The sequence below is a fragment of the Pelodiscus sinensis genome, chromosome 23 (assembly GCF_049634645.1).
Source record: "Pelodiscus sinensis isolate JC-2024 chromosome 23, ASM4963464v1, whole genome shotgun sequence".
Lineage (NCBI taxonomy): Eukaryota > Metazoa > Chordata > Testudines > Trionychidae > Pelodiscus > Pelodiscus sinensis.
Genome location: NC_134733.1, coordinates 23,651,399 through 23,672,840, shown reverse-complemented (window position 1 = coordinate 23,672,840; position 21,442 = coordinate 23,651,399). Strand labels below are relative to the sequence as shown.

The following is a 21,442-nucleotide window of genomic DNA, read 5'->3' as shown; positions in this document are numbered from 1 at the left end:
ATAGCATCACGTCAGACTAGCGGGACCTAATCCAAGCCTATTCTGTACCAGCTTTCAGTCAATCCAAAATATAATACAGTAGTTAAAAAAAAAACAAAAATGGCTTGAAATATTGATGCTCTCATTACACCAGGTTCTGGAGGAACATGCAAAATTAATGGCATGCCAGCTGCCTTTGTACTTGGAGTTGGTTTTCTGGCTCCACAGGATTCTTTCTCGGTGTTATTTCTCTAACATGGGGCGGTGTTTCTTATTTCGAGTTGAATCCAAAGCAGTCAAGACAAGTCAAGAAGCCCGAACACCCAAAGCACCGGGCACAAAACTGTCTGCAAACTCCTCTTGGGCACCACATCGGTGTGATGTGACATCTGAGAACTGAGATTCCCAGGGCATGCTGGAGTTCTGCTGTCAGGCTGAAGACAGTGAAACTTGGGGGATGCTGGATGTTGGGGGAGGGAGCTGGATGTCTGGGGCCTGCGGTCGATGTGACAGACTTTGTGAAGTGAGAGAAGGTCCAGCACCTACACAGGGGATACCCCGAAAGTACCCGTCTGAATGGCTCTCCATTTTATCACCATGGCAGTGGCTCAAGACCCCCCGATTGTGTTTGCTGCTTTGCAACCCCCCTTCTATCATCACTACTCTCGTCTGATGGTTCCCAATATGCCTCTTGGGGAGAGATTGTTTTTAAACCCTCACATTTCTCCAAGAGATTTAAGTACCAGGGTACCAGGCACGGCCTATGGAAGGTGTGGAGAAGTCCCCAGGTCAGAACTCTGCAGATTTCTTTAGGGTGTTTCATTCTCATTCACCAGGGGGGAGGGTAACTGCCTCAGCCCCAGGGACACGCTGAGATGCCATGTGTAGAGAGTCAGAGAATCCCAGGGCGGGCGGAGACCTCAGGAGTCATCGAGTCCAACTCCTGTCCAAAGCAGGACCAACCCAACTCAATCATCCCAGCCAGATCTTTGTCCAGCCGGGACTTAAACACCCCTAAGGATGGAGATTTTACCTCCTCCCTAGGGAACCCAGCCCAGAGCTTCCCACCCGCCTAGGGAAATAGTTTTTCCTAATCTCCAACCTAGACCTCCCCCACTGTAACCTGAGCCCATTGCTCCTCGTTCTGCCATCCGGCACCACTGCAAACAGCCTCTCTGGAACTAGGGATGTAAGAGACTAGTTGACGCTCTGATAAGCAGAAGTGGGGCTGGGAGGGGAGCAGGGGGCGTTTGCTTAAAAGCTGGTTCCCCTCAGCACCTTCTCTGCCAGGGATAGCGGGTAGAGGCACAGCAGGAAACGGCGCGAGCGGGGTCTGAAGCAGACTCCACTCGCACGGCTTCTGCTGCGATTCTGCTTTTGAAATGTACAAGCGCTCCAGGGGGGATCTTGTACTTTTCAAAAGCAGACGCCCCACAGGAGGTGCCCTTACAGATTAATCGAATAGTTGATGGCAATCCTACTGTCGATTAGTTAGAATCATAGAATCATAGGACTGGAAGGGACCTCGAGAGGTCATCGAGTCCAGCCCCCCGCCCTCAAGGCAGGACCAAGCTCCGTCTACACCATCCCTGACAGATGTCTATCTAACCTGTTCTTAAATATCTCCAGAAAGGGAGATTCCACCACCTCCCTTGGCAATTTATTCCAATATTTGACCACCCTGACAGTTAGGAATTTTTTCCTAATGTCCAATCTAAACCTCCCCTGCTGCACTTTAAGCCCATTACTCCTTGTCCTGTCCTCAGAAACCAAGAGGAACAAATTTTCGCCTTCCTCCTTGTGACACCCTTTTAGATATTTGAAAACCGCTATCATGTCCCCCCTTAATCTTCTTTTTTCCAAACTAAACAAGCCCAGTTAATGAAGCCTGGCTTCACAGGTCATGTTCTCTAGGCCTTTAATCATTCTTGTCGCTCTTCTCTGTACCCTTTCCAATTTCTCCACATCTTTCTTGAAATGTGGCGCCCAGAACTGGACACAGTACTCCAGCTGAGGCCTAACTAGTGCAGAGTAGAGCGGCAGAATGACTTCCCGAGTTTTGCTTACAACACACCTGTTGATACAACCTAGAATCATATTTGCTTTTTTTGCAACAGCATCACACTGTTGACTCATATTCAACTTGTGGTCCACTATGACCCCTAGATCCCTTTCCGCCATGCTCCTTCCTAGACAGTCGCTTCCCATCTTGTATGTATGGAACTGATTGTTCCTTCCTAAGTGGAGCACTTTGCATTTCTCTTTATTAAACCTCATCCTGTTTACCTCTGACCATTTCTCTAACTTGCTACGGTCATTTTGAATTATGTCCCTATCCTCCAAAGAAGTCGCAACCCCACCCAGTTTGGTATCATCTGCAAACTTAATAAGCGTACTCTCTATCCCAATATCTACATAATTGATGAAGATATTGAACAGTACGGGTCCCAAAACAGACCCTTGCGGAACTCCACTTGCTATCCCTTTCCAGCAGGATTTAGCACCGTTAACAACAACTCTCTGACTACGGTTATCCAGCCAATTATGCACCCACCTTATTGTTAATTCATCTAAATACAACATCCCTCTTTGGAAGGTGAAGGCTGCTCTCAGATCCCCCCTCACTCTTCTCTTCTGCAGACTAAACAAGCCCAAATTCCTCAGCCTCCCCTCGTAGGTCATGTGCTCCAGCCCCTGAATCATTTGTGTTGCCCTCCGCCGGACCCTCTCCAATGCATCCACATCCTTTCTGTAGTGGGGGGCCCAGAACTGGACACAATACTCCAGGTGTGGCCTCCCCAGAGCCGAATAAAGGGGAATAATCACTTCTCTGGATCTGCTGGCAACGCTCCTCCTATTGCACCCCAATATGCCATTAGCCTGCTTGGCTACCAGGGCCCACTGTTGCCTGGCACATGGGGTACAGATCTTGAATTGGGCTTCCGGGAGGGAACGCAATGCAAATGAATAATATTCCAACCAGGAACTGACTCATGCTGAGCTGGGACATTTGACCGACAAACCCGACATCAGGGATGGGGAAATCACTCAAACTGGGCCCCCTGGTTCTGGTCCAAGCTCTATTAAATCAGGGGAAGATCTTCCGCTGACTTGACTAGGCTTGGCCAAGGCCCTGAAAATGTCACAGAAAGCGAAGACGTTGTGTGTGTAAAGCTCCAGTCCCGGGAGAAGTGGGATAGTCGGGCGGCCGGCAGGCGGGAACCAGGAGTGATGTGTGGCCAGGGTATCAGGTGGCTGTACCGTATAGGTTACAGCCTGATTAATTCAGGTGCGCCTGTCACGCCCTAGGAAACACCATGCTGCCGCTCTCTAGAGGATCCCCCCAGAACCACACTAACGAGCGCCAGACGCAATCAAACCAGCCACGGTTATACTGGGGGGAGGTAATCAGGCAGGTTCAATGGGGTTACTTTATAAACACTCCCGCTTCGCAGATCAGGAACTCGCCCTCAGGTTCCCTGAACACTCTGCCAGCAGGAAGGCCCACGGGCTGTGTCCAAGGGGTCGTGGCCTGGCCAGCCAGCAGCGAGAGGCTGGCGTCGCCCTGGCGCTCAGCGGCAAAGTGGCAGCCGCCAGCCCAGCAGCGTGAGCCCTTCTGCACCTGGTGCTCGAGAGCCAGCGACCTGCAGAGCACTTGCTCTCCCCTTCCAGGAGAGGACCCATCGCCTCCTGCTTGGGGAGCTCTTGGCCACATCCACGGACCTTCCTACTGGGAAGACAGGAGCTTTCAGGTCAGCCCAGAGCAACTTTTCTCACCCTCCGGGGCAGCCTGGTCCACGAAGGCTTTACCAGGGGCCAGCAGCAGCTGTGTGCAGCTGGGGAGGGAGCGACCAGTTCCTGGCTGGGCCCTGGAAGCTCTCGGCTCAGTTCCTGGCTCTGGCGTGGGGTGACCACACTTCAAGTCTGGGCCCGAGCTCTCCACCAAGCATGATCCTGCCCCGCCCCGCAGGACAGCTGGAGGATTCAGTTACTATGGAGATGAGATGCCCTGTAGGGATGTGAACGGGCAACTGGTTACCTGGTAAGCATCTGCCTTAGTGGGGGATGGTACTGGATACTGGTTAAGAGATGCCCAGGAACAGCCTGCTAAGCTCTGCAGGGGTGGGAAGAGAAGCTGTTTTCAGCCTGTTTGCAGCCCAACCCTGCAGGAGCCCCCCAGGCAAGGACAATATCCGTCAGCAGGCAACAACCGGCCTACGGGCCAGAGGCAGTTCACCACCGCTAACCCCTGGCAGGCTGCCACTGATGTATTTACGCGCATCTCCCTCCCTGACTGGGAAGGCAAATGGAACGTCATGTTGATAAATTTAAAGTAATGCACATTAGAAAAAATAATCCCAACTACACATACACAATGGGGATTAATTTAGTTACAACTACTCGAGAGAGAGCTCTTGGAGTCATTGTGGGGAGTTCTCCGAAAACACCCACTCAGTGTGCAGAGGCAGTCAAAAAAGCAAACAATGTTAGGAATCATTAAGAAAGGGCTAGAGAATAAGACAGAGAATATCTTATTGCTGCTATATGAGGTGGTTGTCTCATCTGAAAAAAGATCTATTGGCATTGGAAAAGGTTCAGAAAAGGGCAACAAAAATGATGAGGGGTTTGGAACAGGTCCCATGTGAAGAGACATTAAAGACTGGGACTTTTCAGCTTAGAAAAGAGGAGACTAAGGGGGGATATGAGAGAGGTCTATAAAATCATGAGTGGTGTGGAAAAAGGAAATAAGGAAGTTACTTATTTACTTATTCTCAAAATATAAGAACTAGGGATCACCAGATGAAATTAATAGGCAGCAGGTTTAAAACAAATCAAAGGAAGTTGTTTCTTTCCACTCAGTGCACAGTCAACCTGTGGAACTCCTTGCCAGAGGATGCTATGAAGACCAGGACTTTAACAGGGTTCAAAAAAGAGCTAGATAAGTTCATGGAGGTTAGGTCTGTCAATGGCTACTAGCCAGGATGGGTAGAAATGGGGTCCTTAGTCTCTGTTTGTCTGGAAATGGATGACAGGGGAGGGGGTCACGTGATGATTATCTGCTCTGTTCCCTCCCTCTGGGGAACCTGGCGTTGGCCACTGTGGGCAGACAGGATCCTGGGCTGAATGGACAGTTGGTCTGACCCAGGCTGGCCACTCTTATGTTCTTACCTCTGCAGGGCCAGGCAACTGCAGCTCCCACTGGCTGAGGTCCCAGTCCGTGCCACTTCCTGCAGCTCCCATTCATAGAATCCTAGAATCCTAGGACTGGAAGGGACCTCAAGAGTCATCGAGTCCAGCCCCCTGCCCTCATGGCAGGACCAAATACTGTCTAGACCATCCCTGATAGACATTTATCTAACCTGCTCTTAAATATCTCCACAGATGGGGATTCCACAACCAAAAAGAAAGATGTGGAGACATTGCAGAAGGTTCAGAGAAGAGCAACAAAAATGATGAAAGATCTAGAAACTATCACCTGTGAGGGAAGACTGAAAGAATTGGGCTTGTTTAGTTTAGAAAAGGGAAGACTGAGGGGGGACATGAGAGCAGCTTCCAAGTATCTAAAAGGGTGTTATAAGGAGGAGGGAGAAAAATTATTCTTGGCTTCTGAGGATAGGATAAGTAATGGGCTTAAATTGTAGCAAGGGAGGTTTCGGTTGGACATTAGGAAAAATTTCCTGTCAGGGTGGCTGAGCACTGGAATCAATTGCCTAGGGAGGTTGTGGAATCTCCATCTCTGGAGATATTGAAGAGCAGGTTGGACAGACACCTGTCTGAGATGATCTAGATGGTGCTTGGTCCTGCCATGGGGGCAGGGGACTGGACTCGATGACCTCTCGAGGTCCCTCCCAGTTCTAGGATTCTATGATTCCCTATTATTGCCACTGAACTCACTTGAGTATGAGTTATTTTACCGGGTGTCCCATATTCAGCGTAGGGAAATATGATCACCCTACAAATAGTCAAAATGTCCTGTCACTTGCATCACTATCTAGCTGAGAGATTTGGGTTAAAACGACAAGTTGCTGAACTCTTCTGTACCTCACGCTGTCATTCCAACATGGTTCCATCTTCATTCTTGTAACGCTAGTTCCTAAGGATTTATAAGAACGTACGATCCAACATAGAAAGTTTCTCTCTCCTAACAGAGAGCAGGCAGATAAGATGTCATTCCTTCTCGGAGGGCTGGCTTCTCTTTCCTCCAGAGGCAGAGTTTGCCTGGAGAGAGACGGGCAAATTCAACCTGGAACTAAAGCTGGGGTAACTCTTCTTCCGCCAATACGTTCCACACCAGCTCTGAGTTTCTCTCATTAATATTTAGACCCAAACTTACTGTGAGTTCTAATCTGGATTCTGGGAAACAGTTTTGATAAAGAGGAATTGTGTCTATCTTGGATCTTTAATAACCTCAGCAGTGTCGTGACTTGTTTCCATTTCAAGATTCTATTAAACAACCTGTGAGATGCTAAATGAAATTTACTTGATAAAAAGCCAGTCTGGAAGATGCAAACGATTAATGTGTCTTTTGCTTTTTGAGCAGTAAATGCAGATCAAGGTCCCTGCCTCAGCAAATCTTTCTCAACTCTCCAACCTCATAAATCCAGCTGAGCTGTCCAGTTTTATGGGAGTTTCAGGGACACACGAGAGCAGAAAATCCTTTAGTGCATTGGCTATAAAATGACAATATGTATATGCACAACTGACACATTCAACGGTTTACATGACACTCAACTGCTCTGACTTCCCTGGTTACTGGCTGGACACAATCTTTTTATGGCTTTTAATTTGTGAGATTTTGTTCAATAATTCTTTGGTCCTAAAAGAAGAAGTAAAAATTGTAGGTTCTTTGCACTAAAACAGCACACCAATAATACCATGGAAAAAACAACAGCCAATGAAGAGCAGACGCAATCGACGATTTATCTACAGAAGGCAGGACAGAAGGCAGGACAGAAGGACGTGGATATGCTAATCTCCTCTAGCCCTTTAAATATGCGTCAGGAGAGACCTTCTCCACTAGATGAGTGGGGATAAAACCCTTCACAAACCACCCTCGAGAGAATGGATTTCTGGATACGGACACTTCCTATACACAGGGTCGAAAACCAGCTAGACAGAACTACAGCTAGGGATGTGAAAGGTTAACTAGGGGTGGGGGACTGGAGATGCTCCCTGCCTGCCAGGCCTACAGTTGGACTCCCCAAAGCAAAACAAACTTTGACATGACACGCTGGCCACAGCCGCTATAAAAACACCCAGTCGTGGCCAGCTCATGGACACCACAATATGTCGCGTCTTTCCCCTAGAATTCACCCTGCGAATCCCTCCCCGACCACGGCATGCGTCACCGGCAGCACCAGGCCTCGTGTCTCAGGGCTGCACGAGGGCGGCTCCAAGGGGAAGCTGGCCAGGACGGGGCGTGCGTGGGGCTGGGCGTACGCCGTGAGTGCGGCCTGCGAGTAGGAAGGCTCTAGCGGAATTGACTAAGGGTAGGTTGTCGACGGACCAGGCTGCAGATCCTGAGCTCAGGCTAACCTGCAGCTTCCCAGCATTGTGCCCAGAGCACCAGTGAGTGCTAGTGCAAGACCCAGCACCCCGCACCTCCCAGTGCAGGCTGGGAGCTTGTTGGGTGCCCTCAGGCACCTGCCTAGGACACTTTGCACTCAGTATCAGATCCATTCCCCTTCGGACAAACCCAGTTCCAGGTGAAAGTCTGCCACCTGCTGGAACGGCCGGGGAAATTACGTTATTTGTCAATTGCAGCAAGCGCACGGCACACGTTAAATGCAGTAGGGCAAGTGGAACGGCAGAGAACGAGCAGAAGGGAGAATTATGGGTAGGAGAGTCTCCTTGCGGTTCCTAATCCAAGGAACCAAAGAGCAAAGACATAACCGGCTCCACCGGAGAGGGTCATCCTGCCCATGGTCTATAGTGGAAGAGGCAGAGGGGCAAAGTTTGGAGTGGCTGTTCACGGCAGGCTGCATGCAGGCTCCTGGGACTGTGTGCGGTGTCATGGGAGACAGCATGGCCTCTCATGGGTTTAGGGTGGAGAGTTCTCCCACTCAGAAAAGGGAGGTGGCTGTGCTTGCTGAACACCAGCCGGCACCTGCCCTGGCACGGGAAATCTGGCTCCGTACATCCATGAATTCCACACTCCGCGTCTGACAATGGACTAATGGGCTCTTCTTGCATGACAAAGAGTAAGGTGCATCTCAGAGGGCAGGCCCAGATACAAAAGCAAGAATCCCCGCCCCTAGAATCCATCACACATCTTGGTCTCAAAAGGTGGCTTAAATTCAAGTTGTACAAGGTGGGTCGTGTGGGGCATTTGGCCTCTAGCCCAGGTATAAACCCCAGACACACTAATTCATTAGCTGAATGGCTGTTATTCTGGACAGACTTGTGGACAGAGTTTTCAGGTATCTAGCTTAAAAAAAAAAGATTTTCTAGCACCAGTGAAGCAGGGATGTGAACAGGTAACTGGTCACCTTAAGTGATGCTTATCAGGTAATGGTTAACTGTTACCTGGGAGCAGCCCTCCTTCCCCTCCCCCCAGGCCACTGCAGGTTGCTCCAATATCTCCCCCCCTCCCGGCTGCAGCTTTTGGCCCTGCGCAGTCTGGGAGCTGTCAACCCAGCCTGGGGTCGGAAACAGCTTTGGTTAAACTTAACATTTAACTGGTTAACTCATTAAATGGGATTTTACATCCCTACAGTGAAGTACATACGCACGCACATGCGTGCACACGCACGGAAGTTTTAATGGCTTATTTGCACGCGTGGATTTGCTGTTACCTGCTTCGCCCAAACAAGATTTCCCAAAAATGCCATAACAAGGCTCTGACGCTTATTTAAGTTTAGTTATACAAGTAGTATTCACTTTAGCCCCCTGGGGCAACGAAATTCCAGTGAGGAGTTCACTGAAGCAGCTGCTGATGTTTTAAGAGGATGCAATATTGCAGCAGCTCCATCCGCAGCCCGTGGGCACCGCTGATCTGCTGCCATAGGGACTCGCTTACACCCCATCCGAAGCGGGAAAGCGGGGCTGGTAGCCTTGCCCAGAGACAGGAAGCACGTGCGGGTCTTACCTATACCTCATGCCCGTTCGGCGCGCTGTGCACTCGTCCAGTGAGAGCCCGTGCATTCTGAGAAACTCTTCCATGGTTTTGGCCTGTGCTGCCACTCGGACATCTCGCAGGCGCTGCAGCTCCACCACGTCCGTGGGGCGAACCTGGTGGAGACCCCAGTCCGAGTGGTACCGGCTGGCCACGCTTCTCAGGCTCTCGCTGTAGGTCATGGACAGCATTCTGCTGCCTGATTTGGAAATCTGAAAATTTTTCCAGATATTAAACGCTTAACTCAGCCTACGGACATGCTCTGTGCCCTACTGGAGGCAGGGGAGGAGGTATCGCTCCTTCCCCTCGATCAGCTAGCCACGACGGACCCTGTAGAGCACAAACTCACAAAACCAAACCTCCTCCTCTCCAGCTCAGACATGTCAGCCGCACTAGCGCAATGGCGCCTAGGCTCTCACACTCGCTGGCCTCTTCTCCGGCCAGCAGAGCCCGACTGCTGGGAAGGGAGCCCTCAGAGACCTAGTTCACACGCCCAAGCAAACTGAAGTCGCCAGCAAGTCAAAAAGAAGCCTGAACTACTTTTAAAACAGCCAAATCAGTGAATTAAGCAAAACAAAAGGTTTCCACATAAAACCCAAGCTGCGCGGAGAATGCAGCAGGGAATAAAGCAGAGCGAGGTGGGCTTGCCAAGGGCAAGGTTTGAATCTGCTTTTGGTGGTACAATAATACGCTGCTGAACGTAGACGAAGCATTAATTTAGGTGTGTTCGGAGGTGATGCCTTCTGAGGAAACTCTCATTCCAGTGGATTTGGAACAGCGACAAAGCGGCATTTCCAAATGTTGGGGAAGAGAGTGTCTATGCAACCACCGGGATGTTTCTAAAAAGAAGAACGGGATGAATTGCTCCCCTAGTGCACGACCCGCTTTTCCGGAAATTCAAGGGCCAGTGTAGACAGCTCGCAGCTTATTCTGGAAAAGCGGCTGATTTTCCGGAATAAGTGGCCCAGTGTAGACACAGCCACAGTGAATGCAATGACAAACTAACATGTTGCATTTGAAGCCAAAAAAGACCTGCAATCAAAGATATCATGCATTGTGATCACCTAAGATGTCTCCTGGTTAAAAATGAAGATTTAGGATTTCTACTTTGATGCCTACAGAATACATGCTGGCCATTATTTGCAAAATCTCTCAGAAAAGCCACCCCAACATCACTTTGTAATGGCACAGCTAAGCATCTCGTAGAGCGTTACATTCATTTCTCTCAGCAAAAAACCAAAAACAAATGTGATTTCTTCAGCTGCTCAAACTTCGGCGTATGCTAAGAATCGGTACTGTGTCACTTTCACAAAACTCTTGCGGGACAGACTCGTCAGATTCATAAACAGGGAGTGGTCCCATGGCACCTGTCAGATTGAGGTTACAGATATTTTCATACTGCATGTCTCTTTTCTGGTTGCAGGACAGTAACATCCACATTATAAAAAGTTATTCCAATATATTCTGGCAGGCAGTCTGGAAATGTATCAAACAACAACGTGCTCCCTGTGTCAAGAAATTGTGCCAGTTTGGAGATCAAAACCTGGCTGTTTGTGGTTCTTTAGATTCCTAGAGGCCTCTGATATCACTGATCCTGGGTTTTTTAGTTGCTTGCGTGGTTTGCCACTCAATATCGGGTTAAATACATGCTCCAGAGAAAATGCCACTGAAAGAAAGTTCTTTGTGCATTGCACGGATTTGAGTGAACAACGTAAAAGCCAAAGTTTAATTTGGTGTCAATCAGAATTCCATGAGTGGAGCAGGCAGACAGAAAGCCAGATCCTCATCCGGTGTCAGTTAGACCAAAATGCAGGTCTGCCGTGCTAAACAAGTCAGCAATCTCATTTGTGCATAAAAGTCCCACTCACCAAACCCTCTCTCAATTAGAGCCGTGCTCCAAGAGAGCCCCTGAGTGACAGCTGGTTGCATACCCACCCCTTGCAGCAGCCAGCTCTTCAGAGGCAGATGCAATATCTATGCAGCAGACTGCTGCAATCCATGCACTGAGCCAATACTTTTATCTGCAATAGCAGACACGGCACAGCATCATGTCATCGGATTTCCATCCGATGCAGGCTGCTGAAAAGAACCTGCTGACGGTGTAGTACAGCGAGGCTCTGTGAGCGACAGCACCCAAACCCCGCTGCCACAGCAGCATGCAGGGAGCTCTTAGGCAGCAGACAGGGAGAGCTTATGCTATTTCCCCAGGCCTTTTTGAAACCCTCGAAGTATATGGTGTTTCAGGTACCTATAGTTAAGCTCTGTGGCCCTAAGCAGGCACGTAAAGGACCCTGCTTGTCAGAGAAGCTGGGAGCCTGCAGCGCCCGTTGAAGCCAATGTGCCAGTGCTACGGGAAATCCAACCATGTCTTTAGATCCTAAGTAAGCTCCCCCTTTCAAAACGTTGGCCCTAGTATTTGTGGGTCACAGTGCACTGGACAGTATGGTGCATTCACAACAATGCTTAGGGGACTGGAGCACATGACCTACAAGGGGAGGTTGAGGGATTTGGGCTTATTTAATCTGCAGAAGAGTGACGGGGGATTTGATAGCAGCCTGCAACTCCCTATAGGGGGGTTCCAAAGAGGCTGGAGAGAGGCTGTTCTCAGTGGTGGGAGATGACAGAACAAGGAGCAATGGGCTCAAGTTGCAGTGGGGGAGGTCTAGGTTGGAGATTAGGAAAAACCATTTCCCTAAGAGGGCGGTGAGGCACTGGGGTGGGTCACGTAAGGAGGGGGTGGAATCTCCATCCCTAGAGGTGTTTAAGTCCCGGCTTGACAAAGCCCTGGCTGGGATGATTGAGTTGGGTTGGTCCTGCTTTGGGCAGGGGGTTGGACTCAGTGCCTCCTGAGGTCTCCTCCAGCCCTGGGATTCTAGGATTCATCTCTTACCCAAGGAAGCGGAGTGGTGTAGACACGTTTGGAAGCCCAGCACACAGGGTAATGGCTAATTGCAACTGCACACCGACACGGACGCAAGCTGCTTTCAGGGCCTTTCCAGTTTTCATCCAGGTAGGATCAAATACAGCTTCTCGCTGTTTTTAGGAATGAAAAATGAGGTGATCGGAACCTGGATCAAGTTATTATTTTGGGTGCAGAGGTCCCAATGAACAGCTCCAGAATTCGGCACTGAAGGTATTGGGAGAAACTCTGAGTCTGTTTCAGGTCTGCTCTCCCTCTTCTCAATCTTGTGCAAACTCAGAGTCTGTGGTTTGAACTAGAGAGTACACAGCTAGGATAACACGTTCCGAAATCTCACTGTGCTCGTCTCCAAAGAGGTGATAGATGGGGAGCAGGAACAGTGGTAGAAGCATCAACAATTCCTCTAGTGAACAAACTAGTTGGGTTAAGGCAGCATCAACACGTCAACACCACGGATGTCCATTATTAGATGCATTGATATAGCGTCAGTCTCAGTTTCTCAGCAAAACACAAGCCGTGAGGATGGTAACGCTGACTGCCTTTTATAATTGCTTGCTCTGAGACAAAACCCATAAGTGTCAGACGCAAGCTGGACTTGGCGGTATTTCGTCTCAAAGAGCACAGAAGATGCATCTCTTTTCCAACAAAATGCAACCTCAAAAGAATCAATAACCATTAGCGCGCAAGAAGTGGATGTGGAAAAACCCAAGAATTCCTGCAATAAAATTAGTTCAAGAAATCTTGTTAAAATCCTTGTTAAAAAATGTAATGTAGTGATCAAAACCCACCCTTTCACACAATGACTGGAAGAGTTAATAGCGGGACACACTGTGCAGAAGGAAGCAAGAGCTTCATAAAAATCACTGAAATTAGAAATGGAAAAAAGTACTTCAGCCTCTTGCCAAGCCAGACCACTTTTTCTGACTATATTTTGCAGTGCTCTGGACATCTGCAACACTCGTGTCTCATACGGCAACTGTGGTTAGGAGCTTCAGCATTTGATGGCCACGTTTTCCACTCTTCTTTCACTTTAGGTAGGAGGATTATTCTGTTTCCTGCTTCACTGTAGCGCTTCAGGAGTCCTACCGATTTTGGTATGTAAGGGCCTGATCCAATGAATGAGAATTTCACCTTTGGGGTGGACTACATGAAAAAGGAAGGACTGTATTTAAAGAGTAAAAGCAGAAATTAGTAAACTCACTAGCATATATGCGCGTGTAGCTAGCTGCACAAGAATTCTTTGGATTGACATGCTACTAACCTACAACAAAAGACAAAGGTCTCAAAACCCTGATCATTTTTTGCTGCCTCTAGAATTAATATGCTCTTTTTCAAGCCCATTTCCTCCATGGACAAAGAATGAAAGACTAACAGAGTTAAACCACAAACAAAGCTGAATATCAACAAAGGGTGGACAAGTTTTTATCTTGACAAACGCCAGTAGCTTGAAACAGGCAAAAAGGTGCCCTTGTTCAGTTGTTTGGCCCCTCTTTGAGAACTTCGACATTCTATTTTCAGTCAATAACTCTTTTGCTAGAAGTCAAACTAGTCAGAACGCTTTGTAGGTGCCAGAACTAAAGTTTAGAATGGTGACAAGAAAGGAGCACGCTATACCTTACGTGCAGGCAGCTCTCACACCTCTTGTACTATTTGCCGATTGATGACTAAACAAAAATTGGAGGCAAACCTACATTAGCACACATTGGTTTTGTAGGGTCCTACCAGCTGCAATTAGAAGTCATCGGACAGACTGAAATCAAAGGGAGATGGACGTGACTCAGGTTGAGGAGCGTAGCGTTAAGCTGAACAAATGCACATCTTGAATATGACTTTTGTTTTTACACTTTCAGCTAAGCAATGTTAACCAAAAGTGTCAAAAGCCGAGTAAAGCCATTTTAATCATGAATACATGGCTCTAGTCATTGATATGGAAATATTTAATATAATATGGACAAGAAGAACAAAGTCTCAATTTAAAAAACTTGCAAAAGTCTAAGCAAAAAAATATAACCATGCACAAGAGACCGTTGAATTATCTCAAATTTGCAGTCTGTTTTTAAGCATCACAAAAAATAAAAACACAAAATGTTAACATTCCAGACAAAAAATAATTGCATTTTCCAGAACATGTACAGCAATTAAAAAACATAAAGTTCCAAAAAGCATCGCAATTGAAAGGCGGAAGAAGAGGAGGCTATCTTGAGAAAGCAATGGTCTAAAGTAAGCAAATCTGTAGCTGGCTTCTAGTCTTCACAGTTTTATTCTTTAAAATATAAGCAAAGAACTTGCTTGAGTCAACAGTTTGCAGGTAACTGAACTGCCTTCTCTAAAATATAAAACCACACAAACACTGAATTGACTTGTACAGCTGAACGGAGAATATTTCAAAAGTACTTCCATCTCCAAAGAGATGCTAAAATCTAGTTGAACATCACTGAAAATGGAAAAAAATCCTAACATTTAAGAGCCAGCATCACCAGTTACAAGGTACAAACAGCCAGCTTCCAAAAGGACTAGTTTCAACCTGACACACAGTAGCTTTGGCATCTATTTCTCTTGTAAAAGATTTATGTCTTATTTACCTATAGACAGAAAACAACTGAACTAAAAGGAGTTCCTGGCTTCCACCAACAGAGCAGGCAGCTTGCTTTAAAACAAAACAAAAACAAAAATAAAATCCTGAAAATTATTTCCTAGACTACTTCCTACGTTCAGAAATCACAGATAGAACTATGTTTCAGATACCAAGAGAACTCGGTCCTTCTGTTCCGATCGCTTCAGGAAAAACACGAACTCACCCGGGTTCTTGGAATCCTGCTCATTAAAAGAAAAAGTTCTAGCTTATTTAGGTTTCCTGAGATGGCTATAAAAGAAAGTACCGCTGGGTGTTTTTTCCATCATGGGAGTGTCGAACCTAAATGTCAAAAGCAATTGGTGAATAAGACAAGTCACTCCAGAGTCAAGTTTTTAGCAGGAGCTCCATTAGTTCTATTAGGGTATTTTCCTCTTAGCAAAGAGAAGCTAAATTATTCATGGCCTTCTCCCTCTCTAAAAGCCTGTGGATGTGCAGTTGCTTTATGAATACTGGCATCGTTTACTTTTTTCTAAAGCAGATACTTGTCAGAGGCTGTGGCCAGGCACCCCCCATGACAGGTTCCAGCTCTACTAAGGCATCGTTATGACGAGGAGGCGTTGCAGGGATAAGCGCTATAGAACCCGCTATAACCAAACTAAGGAAATGCAGCTTCCTGTCATGCTGGAATAAGGCTTGTCAGTGGAGTTTCACTGGTATCAAACCAAGGCAACTCACAAGCCAAGGGCCCGGGACTCACGGCTCACATAGCTGGAAACCAGTCTTGCTTATCTGTGCATGAGCACGATCCAAACGGGCACCAAGTGGTAAGTTGATAGAAATAGGCTTTGACTTGATGAAATGCGGCAGGACGCTACGTGTATTGATCTCATTTATAATCTCTGCAGTCCCAGGCATAACACTATGCTGGGTGTGGGCAACACAGCTCGTGTACTGGAGGAGCACTCTACCTTAATCAATGCTTCTTTTCCTGTTTGGCATGCTACACAATTTACAGAGGTTTACGACGCCATCAAAAGACAGAGTCTGTTGACTGGATGGCTAACTCTGCCCGGGAAGGAGATACTGTACATGAACTCACCCCATCAGCCTGGATACTGGGCTCGGCGGAGGGTGCGGAGGGGAATAAAAATGACCGACCAGGAGAAACTGGATCTCTTTGCTGCTTGGCTTCTCACAAGGCATTGTCTTTGATGTGAGAGCTCAGGTACAAACTGGCCGGGGTAAGTGACTGATCTCCTGGGACTGGGAGCAGCCTGAATCTCTGGTGAATTCTGGTGTAAGTGACCATTTATCAGGAGGTCCACCTGTGCTTCAGGAGTTCCGATTTGGTGTGGGGATGGTGAGGTCTCATTCTAGACTACACCACTAGCGTGGGGGTCTGCCCTGAGGTTGGCACTCTGTTGTAAACTACTCCAGACTAGTTCAAAGTCAAACTTGTCTCCACTAAGAGGTTGGAAAACACATACTAACAGTTACATTATACAGAGATCAATATCAGCACAATTAGCAAAAGCAAAGATTCCATGGAGACTTTCATTACAATCCTTTAATATTCTCAGACGGTACGTCTACACTTGCCCCCTAGTTTGAACTAGGGAGGAAAACGAAGGCGACCAAAGTTGCTAATGAAGCTCAGGATTTAAATATCCCGTGCTTGATTAGCATAGTCGCAGCCAGTCGCCATTTTGGAAATTGACTAGCCCGATTTAACTTGCCGTGTATAGATGCGGTACTCCAAGAAAAAACCCTTAACTCGAATTAACTGGTACTCCTCATACAATGGTTATGGGGCTGCAATGAGGAGTACCAGTTAATTCGAGTTAAAGGGTTTTTCTCGGAGTACTGCGTCTATACACGGCAAGTTAAATCGGGCTAGTCAATTTCCAAAATGGCGACCGGCCGTGACTATGCTAATCAAGCACGGGATATTTAAATCCTGCGCTTCATTAGCAACTTCGGTCACCTTCATTTGCCCCTCCTAGTTCAAACTAGGGGGCAAGTGTAAACGTACCCAGAGTGTCCAGAAAAGTTCTCTTAATCGGCAAAAGTTTTCCATACTTGGTCTAAGCCCAGCTGTGAGTTTGCCTGAAAAACCACAGCCAAATGTATGAGTCACATTTAATCACATCCCAGTAAAAGAAAAAACAAAACACAAAACCCACTCTTCTTACAGAAGAAAGAACAAGACTGTTGAGAGGTAAACCAAAAAATGACTAAATTCTACCTCCAGAGACTCGCTAGATTAGTAGTCCCCAGAGATTACTAGAACAGAGAGAGACTGGACGGGAGACTCAGTTCTGCACAGGGCAGTGTCACCTTTCCGCTAACTTCAGAATTCCAACATGGTTTAACCGGGCGGTAGAATTGCAAATGCAGAGCCGTCATGAGCCATGCAGGGGAGGCGTCTGCACTGTCACTTTCACAGGGGAGGGGAATACCTTTGGCTGTGGAAGCTGAACAGTGAAATGAGGACAAAGATTAAGGGGGTGAACATAAGAATATAACATAAGAACATAAGAACGGCCGTATTGGGTCAGACCAAAGGTCCATCTAGCCCAGTATCCTGTCTGCCCACAGTGGCCAGCACCAGGTGCCCCAGAGAGGGTGGACCAAAGACAATGATCAAGCGATTTGTCTCCTGCCATCCCCCTCCAGCCTCTGACAAACTGAGGCCAAGGACACCATTTTATCCCCTGGCTAATAGCCTTTTATGGACCTAACCTCCATGAATTTATCCAGCTTCTCTTTAAACTCTATTATAGTCCTAGCCTTCACAGCCTCCTCTGGCAAGGAGTTCCACAGGTTGACTACACGCTGTGTGAAGAAGAACTTTCTTTTATTAGTTTTAAACCTGCTTCTCTTTAATTTCATTTGGTGTCCTCTAGTTCTTCTATTATGGGAACTAATAAATAACTTTTCTTTATCGGCCCTCTCCACACCACTCATGATTTTATAGACCTCTATCCTATCCCCCCTCAGTCTCCTCTTTTCTAAACTGAAAAGTCCCAGTTGCTTTAACCTCTCCTCATATGGGACCCGTTCCAAACCCCTAATCATTTTAGTTGCCCTTTTCTGAACCCTTTCCAAGGCCAAAACATCTTTTTGGAGGTGAGGAGACCACATCTGTACACAGTATTCAAGATGTGGGCGTACCATAGTTTTATACAGGGGCAGTAAGATATTCTGGGTCTTATTTTCTATCCCTTTCCTAATAATTCCTAGCATCCTATTTGCCTTTTTGACCGCCGCTGCACTCTGTGTGGAAGTTTTCAGAGAACTGTCCACGATAATTCCAAGATCTCTTTCCTGATTTGTCGTAGCCAAATTAGCCCCCATCATACTGTACGTATAGTTGGGGTTATTTTTCCCGATGTGCATTACTTTACACTTATCCACATTACATTTCATTTGCCATTTTGTTGCCCAATCACTCAGTTTGGTGAGATCTTCTTGGAGTCCCTCACAGTCTGCTTCTGTCTTGACTTTCCTAAACAGTTTGGTATCATCTGCAAACTTTACCACCTCACTGCTCACCCCTTTCTCCAGATCATCTATGAATAAGTTGAAAAGGATTGGTCCCAGGACTGACCCTTGGGGGACACCACTAGTTACCCCTCTCCAATCTGAACATTTACCATTTATTCCTACCCTTTGTTTCCTGTCTTTTAACCAGTTCTCAATCCAAGAAAGGACCTTCCCTGGTGGGGAAATCAAACCCAAATCCCTCGCTTAGGGATGGGATAGTGTAGTCAATTAACCAATAAGCAAAAGCTTGTAGATTAATGCTATAGACTACATGCATTTCCCCCCCCCCCCCCACCAGCTCCTCCCCACCCTCATCAACACATTTTTTAGCAGGCTGGCCAGCAGCCTGGATCAGTCGTCGTTCATGCTGGGTCCAGGACCTACCCCCACTGCAGCTCTGCACTTACAGTGTATCAGCAGCCAGGCAGGCAGGCAGCCCGGCTCTGTTCCGGCAGCTCAGCCCCCACCCCAGTTAGGGGCTGCTGCCACCCCGTGCTGCTGCCTCTGTGTCAGAGGCAGCAGTGTGGGGTGGCAGGCAGCTGGTCCGCAAGGGGAGCTGGTTTTTAAACTGGCTCCCCTCACAGACCACCTCCCGCCTGGCACCCCGCGCTGATGCCTGGGATATGGGGGCAGTAGTGCGGAGTGGCAGGGGCTCCTCGGGAGTGGGCCTGGGGTGCACAGGCTGCTGGCCCCGCCTTCGGGGACTATAGAATAGTCGACTAACTGATAAGAATTCTTGAGGTTAATCGACTATTCAATTAACCGATACTTAACATCCCTACTGTCGCTTAGGGTCACCTTTTAGCCACTCAGCAGTCAGGTGGCAATGCGGCACTTAGGGGGCCCAGTACTGAAGTTGAACGAAATTGTGCCCAGCCCAGTGCGAGGGGATAGGGACTGAGGGGGCAGCATCACTATTTTGACCCTGGGGCCTGGCCAGCCACAGGGTCAAAGTCAGAGTGAGCCACTCCCACCTGCGAGTCATCCCCAAGCAGCCAGGAAAGTAGCCGCAGATTGGCAGAGGATGCCACCGCCCCCACTGAAGTTGCTGCCCCGTGGCTGTGGTGGCATGGCACAGGGCGGTCTAAGCCAGGCTGTGCCACCCAACGATTCTGCCAGGGCCAGTGCGCTCTCCAGCCTTTTGGGACTGCTGGAGTGGCACAAAGGGACTTAAACTGGGCCACCAATCAGGCCTGTGACGCGTTCTGTTATGCTGCCAAAGGGAACTCCACCTGGCCCAACTCTGCCCAGTGCTTAGAAGCCATGGGAAAGTGAGAAGAACAGATTTCTACCAAGGTACCAAAAAGTGTTTGTGACTTTTCCATTTCCTGCTTGGAGTGTTTAAGCATTGCCGTACTTTATGGTACGTTCAGGTACCGGGTCACTGCTAAACAGTAAAACAAAGCCGCCAAAGGCAGCTCCAAGCCCAGGAACAGACCCGCTGATCAACGTTCGCTCTAATCTTTTTCTTCCATGTACAGAATAAATTTTGTTATGTGCACCGAGGCATGTGAGGATGTGCACCACCCGTAGAAACAAAAAACCCAGCTGTGGGCGCTCTGCTCATCAGCTGGGCGGCATTTGCATCTCTCATTTGGCCACAAAAGAGCTCAGCTTACAGGGAACGCTGCCGCTGATCTTAGGGGACTGCTCTTATACCTGACCAGGCTAGCAAGCATTGGCAGGGTCAGGGGGCAATGGAGCTGATCTTGCTCCTCCCTGGCCCCTGACATTTAAGGTAAATCACCCTTTCAAATCAGCCCTGCAGATTCACACCCAAAGGGAGCACATGTCAAGCAAAGGAAGTGCAAGTCCACGAGCTCCTGTTAAGGAGAAAAGCGTGTGTGTGGTCTTAGCTTTTTAACCCACCCTCTCCTGTCAGCGTTACTTGTAAGTGGCTGTTACGAATACGGACCCTGTGCCAAACAACTCATCTGAATTGTTCCTTAGATTTCTTCCATGCCTAGATTGCCCCAGATTTCCATAAACCATCTGTTGATGGCTTAAGGCAATACGAATTCATCTGCATTATTTGTGCAACATTAACGATTAACGGTTTTGCTTTGATGATCTATTTAATCATTGCTTTGCATATTCTTGTACAATCAGCCTAGCGGAGGGACTGCTACCGCATATACAGGCATGCATGAGGATAAAACGTTATGACCGTGTTAGTCCAAACACAGAAACATCGTGACAACTATTACGTCACCTGGTGGATTAAAACTTTTCCCCCTCTTTTATAATCTTGCCTTACCCCCTCGCATGCTCCATCCCGCTTCTGTTTCAACACATGTTCGGGTTCATGCGTGTGGCTTTATGCATGTATCAACTGAGAACGTCCGTTATCAATTAACAAAGAACTGGGCAGATTTGGACTAGAGGGCTAAAGAGCAGCCTCGTCCTTCCTTAGCGCCCACGCTGGTATCCGGCACTGAAATTGGTTCAGCAATTTGCTGTATTATTGCATCAGTACCTTCAGCCTCCATCAATGGTCAAATGCTTTCTAGCACTCCATTAACACAGCGTTTCTAGGGGGAAAGTGGTGCCTTTGATTTTAGACAGTAAAAGGATGAAGAAAAATTATTTCATCTTGTATGCAAGGTAATGGGGTTTCTCTTAATGCACATACCCAGATTAACAGGGCCTGGACACCAGCCCGGTGGGACTCTGGGGAAAAGCAAATAGGTCTGGGGTTTGCCGTCCGAAGCTCACAGCTACCCAGCAGCGCAGCCTGAGAGATGCGCATGGGTTGTGGGCGAGTCTGGCGACAGCAGCATCAACACCACCACGCTCTGGGGTCCTGCCCGACGACGGCGAGCCCCACACACATCCCTGTTTCGGATTTCAAACGCGCAGCCCCCCTCGCACGCAGCAGATGAGTGCGGGGAGCCCGAACGGAGAGCGTCCCATTACGCTGGCTGCAAAGCCGCCTTCTGCACCTCCCCATTCCAGGGCCACAGGAAACACACACTTCTGTAGCTGCTCCACCCAGGCCTCCATCATCCCCCGCCCCAGGCCGGAGAAGTGACCAGTTCAGTACATGCCACAGACTTGCAGCCCTGTGTGTGGCCTCCGGCTGAGCACACCAAGCGATGCCCCGTTGGGGCCACCCCATTACTACAGATCCAACCAGTAAGTCTGAAAACCAAGCTCCTTCCAAGTGAGAGCCGAGCTCCCGCACCAGGCAATCGGCCCCATGAAGAGGCCTCAGACTGGGCACCCAAATACGAAAGCACCCAGAATCACGAACCCCTAACTGTGAGGCGGGGCTGGCCTCTGGCCACGTGAAGAGGTCACTTCCCCT

The 21,442-nt window shown here is 48.2% G+C and overlaps 1 protein-coding gene across 12 annotated transcripts in view; it reads right to left on the bottom strand.

The window, feature by feature from the left end:
- The window catches only part of KCNAB2 (potassium voltage-gated channel subfamily A regulatory beta subunit 2), a 114,482-nt gene that overhangs the window by 41,284 nt on the left and 51,756 nt on the right, over positions 1–21,442 (bottom strand). For 5 of the 12 annotated variants that reach the window (XM_075906454.1, XM_075906457.1, XM_075906452.1 and 2 more), the window contains one exon: positions 9,068–9,306. The exons of the other annotated variants lie outside the window; for them this stretch is intronic. In XM_075906454.1, coding sequence (XP_075762569.1) covers positions 9,068–9,285 — 218 coding nt within the window. In that variant the 5' untranslated portion in view covers positions 9,286–9,306. The remainder of the gene's footprint in view (positions 1–9,067; positions 9,307–21,442) is intronic. 12 annotated transcript variants of the gene reach the window in all.